The sequence below is a fragment of the Protopterus annectens genome, chromosome 3.part0 (genome assembly GCF_019279795.1).
Source record: "Protopterus annectens isolate FY-2018-M chromosome 3.part0, PAN1.0, whole genome shotgun sequence".
NCBI lineage: Eukaryota > Metazoa > Chordata > Ceratodontiformes > Protopteridae > Protopterus > Protopterus annectens.
In genome coordinates this window covers 1944262669-1944272171 of record NC_056731.1, presented here as the reverse complement: position 1 = coordinate 1944272171, position 9503 = coordinate 1944262669, and the positions used below count along the sequence as shown (strand labels likewise).

The 9503-nt window shown below is 41.3% G+C and overlaps 1 protein-coding gene across 1 annotated transcript in view; it reads right to left on the bottom strand.

Moving 5' to 3' along the window:
* The window catches only part of DHX30 (DExH-box helicase 30), a 1694732-nt gene that overhangs the window by 1018850 nt on the left and 666379 nt on the right, over positions 1-9503 (bottom strand). The window contains exon 12 of the mRNA XM_044066068.1: positions 2278-2483. Coding sequence (XP_043922003.1) covers positions 2278-2483 — 206 coding nt within the window. The remainder of the gene's footprint in view (positions 1-2277; positions 2484-9503) is intronic.

Sequence of the window (9503 nt, the reverse complement as noted above, 5' to 3'; positions counted from 1 at the left end):
ATAGAGCAGAAGTGCTGTGTTTTGTGTGTTAAATTTCTTCACGTGTTATTACGGTGCAATCCAATCCTCATTATAATCAACTTTGCAGTTTTAGGGCAAGCGTAACATTCCAAATTTAACAAACACGTGTGTTTTGGTCAGCTGTGCATTAGTGCATATCTAGCCAAAGCACCATTTCACAGCATCAACAGAAAGAGACTAGCTAGTGTTTTAATCAATCTGAAGCATGAGTTTGAATTATATAAATTACAGAGTACAATGCTCCCTTTGGTATGTACCTCACCAGGTCATATGTAACAGCTGAAGCATCCACAAAGGTTCTTCACATAAAGAATACATTGTGTTATGTCATGACTTACTTACAAGGACAGCTTCAAAGCCCTATCACTATACTTTCTCCTACTGACTACTGAGAGGCGATCTATACCTGGCCTAGAAAGCGTCCTCTGTTCCAGCTCTGATGAACCTATTGTATATTTGCAAAACAAATAGCATCACAAAACCCAATCCAAGGATCTAAACCTAGTCTGCAACATAAACAATGCATGTTAGAGGGATAGGAATGTTTCTCGGAGATTACCATTTCTCAACAGCAGGCTTCCCATCCATGTGAAGCAGAGTCCTTTCCTGCACTTGTTCAACCTTAACTTTGCCCAGTGGATGGGAAACTGAAAATTTACTCCCGAATTGGCACCCATGTCTATTTTTTTTTCTTTTTCAGAATGAGACAGCTTATAAATAAATGACCACTCATGCCCAAGCTCTACACATTACCCATAAAAACTTATGGCATCAAACCCTGTCCAACACAACTGACTGGCATAGATACACTTAAAAAGGCACTTAAGGGTTGTTAGATTATGTAGGCTCATATGTCATAATTACGCTATGTATGAGTGTAATACTTGGGCAGGAAACTAATTCAGTGGGAACAATAAGCAAAAAAGATGCTGGCTAAGATATAACGCAAAATTAAGACATGGACTTGATGTAAAAATTAACAGATTATTTTCAACATAACATGAACATTAGCACACATTACACAGGTAGTATTTCCAACATTCATAACTTCTGGCCAGAAAACAATATTAATGAAGAGCAAACCGCTAACGCATGCAAACCATTACTGCTCTTGATCACACATCCCACCTCCAAGTAACTAAACTGAAACATTTTGCAAACAGTTTTGTAATAGTCTTTGTTGCTTAAAGCAGTTAATGCTTAACCCAAAGTTATTCACATATTCTGGCAGGGGAATGAATACAAGAATAGGAAATAACCAAAAAAGGGCTCGCCTTCATGAAAACAAAAATCAGTCACTTAAAACAGGTAAATCCACAATACAGACCGCTACAAATGTTTATTCACAAACACTTGATAAATTAATGAAATATGAATGAGTAGTAAATAAAAAAATAGACAACCAATAGAAACAAACCAAAGCTTCATCTCTTCTTCATGCACATTTGTTTGTAGATGGAACTTTAGTAAAAAAAAAAATCTAATTTGGCTACTTTATAGACAAAATGAAAACTGCTAGCACATAAGAGGAGGATTGGGAATTAACAAAAATCTTGCTTCTTATTAATGTAATACTTATGATGAAAAAGAATGGTATTGACAGTCCATTTTACTGAATGGTCTTTTCTACCCATTTTTGAAACCCCTCCTGCCCAGCCTGTTTAGCTTTCCAGGTGCTTCTTCTATTGCCAGAGCCACCTGGCCATGGATTACTCCAATGTATCCTTACCAGGCTACTCCCGGTTCTAACTTTTTACACACTGGCTTCCCAACATCTCAGGAAATTAGCCTCATGGAACTAACTTGTAATTACAGCATGGGATCCAGTGGGACATTTTGATCTACTGTATTGATAATCTTCTGTACTAGGTGGCCAGTCAAGGTCCTTATCTGTGGCTGGAGAATGTGCAATAATTTTACATCATTCACACCCTCCCCCTGATGTTTAAAGGCTACCTGTGAGGCTCCTGGTGTCTACCAGTGCTCTCACAGGCAGACATTTTCCTTTGTACCCTCTCCTTGAGATAGGATAAATGACCGTTGGTTACTTCATCCTATCCCCCAATTTGACCTTCAGCATTACAAACCCATTCCCGTACTCAGGTTGCCAGTGATGTACAGGGATAACCTGCCTCTGTACCATGAATTCTGCCACTCATCTACCCATTTTTGCTCTTTTGGTAATACTGTTACCACCTGAAACAATCACAGACCACATAAACTGTTACATCCATCCTCAGACAGAATTATGCATACCTTAGTTCGGAGATCATACCGCTGCTCCTTCTGGCTGCCTGTATCCACTACATGGACAACGTCATCAATGGTGATTGAGGTCTCAGCAATATTGGTGGCAAGAACAATCTTTCTAACACCTGGTGGAGGGTGCTGGAAAATTGCCTGTTGATCCATCACTGGTAAATTTGAATGCACTGAAAGAGAGGCATTGTCAAAAGTCACATCTCAACAACCTTCAAGACTTTTTCAAGTATACCTCACTTGGAATTCACAAGTCCTCACAACATATTATGGACTACATGCAAAACTCTATAAACACAGAAGCATAAGACAATGCTGAAAGAAAATCTATGGTCTAAAGAGTCTATCAAAGTGCAAAGGAGTCTGCTTTACTATAACCAGGAGTTCCTGCATGGTGCCATTTGTGTTTTGTCCAGACGTTTTGGTTTTTGGTGACTTTTTCTGGACATGACTCCATTTTTCTTTAGTTTATCAAAGTGCTGTGACAAACTCTTGACTAGTTTCCCCTTTGAAGTGCCTATCCAAACTTTTCTCTTCTCTTTATACTCCACTGTTACTAGACATGTACTCGGGGAGACCATTGAGGAGCCTGACCCAATCCCCAAGTTGTCCTAGAGCACTGTCCAATTTAGTAGTTTGCGCAGAGTCACACACGAAGGCACATGAAGGCTGAAGAAATCAAACTCTGCACAAGATCATTAACACATCAGTTTTAATCCTCTAAACTAACTGCTAGACTCTATTATGTACACAAACTACTAGGTATACATAAATCACTCCATTAATACACACTTATTTTAACAATTAACTTATTCCAAGGTTCTGTCACATATTCATGAAAGAGCACTTCATTAAATTCATCAAAAATGTGTTTGTGAGCAAAACTGCCATCTGTTTGCTTAAACTAATTATCCTTTCCTACTGGTCATTACTGAATGCAAATACTTTAGATGTTCAGTTTAAAGATTATGTCAGCTCAACTGATGGTCACTTTGGTGAAGAAGCCGGTCTTGTTTTCTTTGAAGAGGATGCATTATAAAGGATTCTCTCGCTCTCTTTTTTTTTTTTTTTTTTTTACATTCTCTAATTGCTGTCTGCTGTTTCATTCAGATGGTTGCTGGACATGCACTTAGGATTATATGTGCATAAATTATTTTCATTTCTTTTGTATATTAACCATCATTGCAAAGCTGTTCAGATATTGCTTTCCATTTCAGTTCAGCCTTCATACATCAGTTCAAGGAAAGGTGCCATAAAAACCTCTGCATTCTAACAATTTCTGATATAGTCAATCACAGAGGTGTACAGCATTCTAAAAAAGCAAAAACCACAAAGAAAAACACTGTGGTGGCTTGAGAGATAACAGTCACACACCTATATGCCACTTGGAAATTACTGGCACCTTTGTGACAAGCTTGAATCCTCACCACTGACAATGGAGAGGGACGTTCACTTGGAATGCAAATGGATACACTCAATATTTCCAGGTACATACCTCTCTGCATCAAGCACGATTTCCCTGAAGAGCACACAGGGAACACACTCAGCCTGAGGTCTGGTTTTCTCTGTCTCCCTCCAGATCCCCTATTAATACTCCCCACTGGTACAGCTGCAGAGTTAAGTCCTCAGCTGAGTGCCCAAGCCAAGTCCTCCACCACTCTCTATATAAAACCAATGCTTAATGTCCCTGCTCCCAGTAGCTGGAGCACACGCACACAAACTTTGTTTGAGCATGTGTGTGTATAAACACATACATACATACACACACACACACACACACACACACACACACACACACACACACACACAAAAGGCTGGCACAGGTAAACCTGCTGTGCCCCCTTCTGCCCAGACTATAAAGTAGTTATCACTGCCACCAGGCACTACAAAGCCAACTACCTAAGGCTCTTACAAGGGTACCCAATTATCCTGAGTAAAATTCATATTAATACAAATGGCATTTCACTGGAAGCAAGGCTTTTACGACTGGCCAGTTATCACCAAATAAATATATGCTAATACTCTCAAAGCTGTGCCTGTGTTAAGTTTTGGAAGTCTCTGAGGTTTAAACAAGTTAATCTTTTGAACCTCAACATATGATGGATTATAGGTTCATAGGTTGGTACTAGGCTATCAGCCCTAGGGCCTATACAAGCCTAGCCATAACAATTCCCTGGCTATTTCTTCCCACACTTTTTACTTCACTGGACCCGTCTAACAGAGCGACTGATGTGATCCCCGGGGTGAATTTCCTTTCTCCCATCCAATCGTCAAGGTTCCTTTTGAAGAGGGCCAAAGAGGCACTCAGCTTGACATGTATGGGCAATCTATTCCAGAGTCTGGGGAGTCTCTGGGTCAGGAACCTATCTCTCCAGCATGTTTTGTTTATTGTGATGACAAGGTTTAGATCCCTGGAGCATGTGGCGCTGAGGGATTGGGATTTCTTTAAGTGTAGCATGTCCAACAGCTCTGGGTTTGACATGGCCTTGTATGTTAAGCAGAGATTGCCTCCGAGTAGACGATATGCGACAGAGTATAGCTGGAGTTAAAGGCGATCAGTGCAGGGCATCTGCTTTAGGCCTGTGATTCTTTTAGTGAGGTATTTTTTCGGCCGTTCCAGTTGTTGCAGATGTCTTGAGAGGTACATACCAAATGGGGTGTTGTATTCTATAATGGGTCTAATGAGGGATGAGTACAGTGGGACAATGACCTCCTTTTTTCTGGATGAAAAGCCCTTAGTGATGAGGTGTGCCACATAGGATTTCCTGACTGTTGTGGCGATGTGGTTATCGAATGTGAGACCACTGTCCACCTGTGTCCCCAAGTCTCATCACACTTTCGGTGTTTAGTGTACTGCCACCTATATGGTAATTCATGGATACATGTTTTTTCCCAAAGGGGATAACTATACATTTCTTGCCAATGAGCTTGAGCCCATGGCTCTGGCACCAGGCATCTGTTTCTGTAAGGCTCTTTTGTAGAGTATCCACATCATTTGGGGATTCAATAATGGCTCCCAGTTTGCAGTCATCTGCGAACTTTGTTAGCCAGAGTCCCTTAGTGTTGGCCTGTACTTCAGAGAAGTAGATGCCAAACAAGAGCGGTCCCAGGACTGAACCCTGAGGTACTCCAATTGTCTGGAGCTGGATTTGGAGCCGGCTATTTTTACAGTGTGGGTTCCATCAGTAAGCCAGTTAGCAACCCACTGGGTGATGTAGGGATTAATGCCCAGCTTATTAAGTTTATCTATGATTCCAGAGTGGGGGATGGTGTCAAAGGCCTTGGCAAGGTCTAGATAGGCTGTGTGGACCACCTTACCCTTGTCCATGGCTCTGGAGACTGATCTGAAGAAGTCAATCAGGTTCAGGAGACAAGATGGGCCCTTCACGAACCCAAACTGGATGGGGTCCAGTGTTTGAAGGTTGCCAATGTCTTTGTTTATAAGTTCCATGATAATACGTTCCATGGCCTTGCAGATAACACTTGTCAGACTGATGGGACAGTAGTTTCTGGGATCCAAGGTGGATCCCCCCTTATGGAGTGGGATAACTATAGCTCTGCGCCACTCAGTGGGCAAGAAACCTGAGGTGAGGCTATGATTAAACATGACACTTAGGTGAGGTGCTAGTTCATATTGTAGTTCATGTAGTACACAGCCCGGGATGTCATCTGGTCCCATGGATGCTGTATCCTTAGCTTTGTAGAGTGCGTTTTTTTACCTGTGTTGCCGTTACCGGAATTTGGCAATCTTCCGGTATTGAGATGGGCCATTTAGGGGGTGAGAGGGGGGTGAAGTTGGCACTGAATCGATTTGCCAGGATACAGGCAATATCCTTGGGATCAGTATATTTAATGCCATTCTGTTTTAGCTCAGAGCAGATCTGAGCATTGCCATTTAGATTCTTGACAGTTATAGAATGCCTTGTGGTTGTCTTTGGAAATTTTATTTTCGTAACTAGCTTTGGAGGATTTTATGAGGGATCTCAGTTTCCTACTGAATAATTATGTTATTGCAATGTCCTTCGACAGCTAGTTTTAATACCTTCCTCGAATCAAAAAGCTTTTATTAGAACAAGGCCATCAGTATATTTTATGGTACAGGTTACTTTTCTATCTAATAGAGAACATCATGTGTCGCATATAAAAATGTATTAGATTTTACCCAAACTGCTTTCATAATCAGACAGAATAGTGCACTATAAAGAGGACAACCTTTATTAACAGTTGCATGCATTGTATGAAATGACCTAGTTGTCTATCAAAAGCTGAACACAAGAGGTTCTACAAATGGGCGGCAAATGTTGAAGAAATTTACCATCAGAACCATACAAAATAACATTCCACATATATGAGTGATTAATATTGCATAAGCTTCAGTAATATCACAGTCATGCTTACATTCCCATTAGTGCTGCATGATGGAATTACTTTTACATATATCAACAATTTATTAACAAGTTTCTGATTGTATTCCATGCACATTCTCATGTAATAAAAAAAAAATTAAAATTAAGTAATCTTTAAAAAAAAAAAAGTTCTGCACCATAATGTTCAGTCTGTGTTGTTCATTTTCATTTTTTCCTCAACTGATGGGTTTGGATCCAAGACTTGGATCCAACTTGGCCACTTCTACCAGATCACTGGATCCAAGAACTCTCGAGCTCCTTCCTTTTCTCGTTAGGCTCTGCCAAACTAATATACCTCAGATCGAGTTTTCTGCCCCTAGACATATAGAGATAATCTACTATATAAATTAACAAAGGTAAAAAGGTAAGCTGAACCTCACAAGAACCAGAGGTTCCTGTACAACCCTTAGATCTTTCCAAAAGCAAAAGGAAGGGGACAGGTGGGTGAGAAGTTGAGGGAGAATGAAAATGGACAACAGAGGTGGAACATTATGGTGAGTACATGACTTTTTTTATCTGACGTCATCCTTTTCAATTATGGAACACAGAGTACCCAGCTACCCATAACCTTGGGAGGCCCTCCTGGAAGGCTATTCCGGAGTACTGCAGAGCAAAGGCCGCTCAGCTCCTGGACATCAACTCCAACTTGTAATGAACAATAAAGGTGTGAGAATTGGTCCAGGTTGCAGCTGCGCAAATGTCATCTTGGGAAGCCCTTGACTAAAAAGATGAAGAAACTGCAATAGACTTTGTGAAATCAGCTCTACGAGGCTTGGGCAAGGATAGACTTTTACCATAAACAAAGAAAATACACTCAGTTAACCATTTAGCTGATGTAACTTTGGATAATTCTGAAAGGCTTTATTGGTTTAGAATTGAAGATAGTTATTCTCTTCCAGGTGGAAATCAGAAATGGCAGCCAATTGCACTTCAGTAGTTGAAAAACTGACACCTTCATTGAAAACTGAAGCTAAAAATTCAAGGACAGATGGCACAGGTGCTGAAAAAGGGTCCAAGTCCTTGCTACAGGCTCAGAAAATAAATCTCTTCCATTTACTTTTGTAAAACGTTCTAGTAGAAGCTTTTTGAAAGATAACAAGATATGATGTACCAAGAAGGACAGCCTGGACTGCCTAGCAATCAATGGAATTCGAGAAACCCTGTGGACAGTTTGAGGCCTGTTAAGCCCGGATGAGTCATACCTGTTGGATAAGACAGGAGGGTCTGGTGTAGGATCTAGTATCCAGAGAGGATGCAGAAGGTGAGGCCAGAGGAAGGGGAAATAGATCTGATGAGGCCAGAAGGGTGCAATGAGGATAACTGTGCTCTTCAACCAGAATGCTTTCTGTAGTAATCTGGGAATGAGGGGTAATGGTGGAGGAAGCATAAAAATGACTGAAGGGCCAATCATGGACTACAGCATCTCTTGATGACTTTCCTGTTGGAGGAATCAGGGCAAAGAACCTGCTGTGTCTGTGGCTGATGGTACTGGCAAACAGATCGCAGCACAGCTGGCCTCACTGAACAGAAAAATCCTCTCTGCCACATTGACACAGAGACCACTAGTAAGGCATTAGAAAGGATCTGCTTAGTCTGCAATCACACTGGATTTCCCTGGAATTTAATTTTTAGAAAGTGACTGGAAGAGATCATACATTGCCACACCCTGTTTCTTGACAGAGAGGGTAAGATCTGGTTCCTTCCTATTTGTTGATAATATCACACCACTGACATATTGTCCTTCTGAATGACAACTGTCCCAGATGGAAGAATGTCTTGAAATGCCTGCGATGCTAGGAGGACTGCTCTCATCTCCAGGACAACGATATGCATCTTGGCGTCTTCAGAGGACCACATACCTTATACTGTCCTTCACAAGTAATGCCCCACCCCAACTGGGAGCTGTCTATGGTCACCATGGCCATGAGCAGGGGAAGAACAAATGGACGGCCTTTGCAGAGTTGGTTTAAACGAATCCACCAAAGATATCTTTTGCATACATGAGTAATCTTGACTAGGGCAGTCAACGGATGTTGAAGAATGAACAACTGGACATAAAAGTGTCCATTGAAGAATTCCCATGTAAAACCTGGCCAGAAGAACAAGGGTAACAGCTGCTGCCATTAATCTCAGGGCTTGTAAGATTAAATGGGCTGGAAGAGAAGACCTCTGAATCACTTTTTTGAATTGGGACCTCAGTGTCTGTATTTGAGTACAGGGAAGAGAGGCTGAGTGATCGTGTTCAGACGCGCACCTATGAATTCCTGGGTCTGTGTCGGTATGAGCTGAGATTTGCTGTAACGGACAGCAATTCCCAGATGAACACACAACTAGAGCAAGTAGTCACTTGCCAGCTGAAGTCCATGTTTGGTTGGGACAGTTAGGAGCCAGTAATCTAGATATGGAAACACTCAGAATCCCAGCAGTCTTAAGTGAGCTGCTACCATTGCCATGCATTTGGGGAACATCATGGGGGCTGTGGTGAGACCAAAGGGCAGTGCTCTGCATTGGTAATGACTGGCTCCCAAACGGAAGCGCAGGTATCTTCTGGAACACCTATTCATTTTGATGTGATAGTACACATCCTGAAGATCCATCGAGCACATCCAATCGTTGTTTTGTAGCCGAGGCAAAATGGACTGAACTGTGACCATCCGAATCTTTAAATATTGTACAAACTGATTTAGTTTGCAGAGATCCAAAATTGGTTTCAAGACCCCTGTCTTTCTTGACACCAAGAATAATCTTGAGTAAGCTCTAGTTTTTCCCTCTTTTTCTAGCTGTTTTATTATTTCTAGAGATGCTACTTCCCTCTGA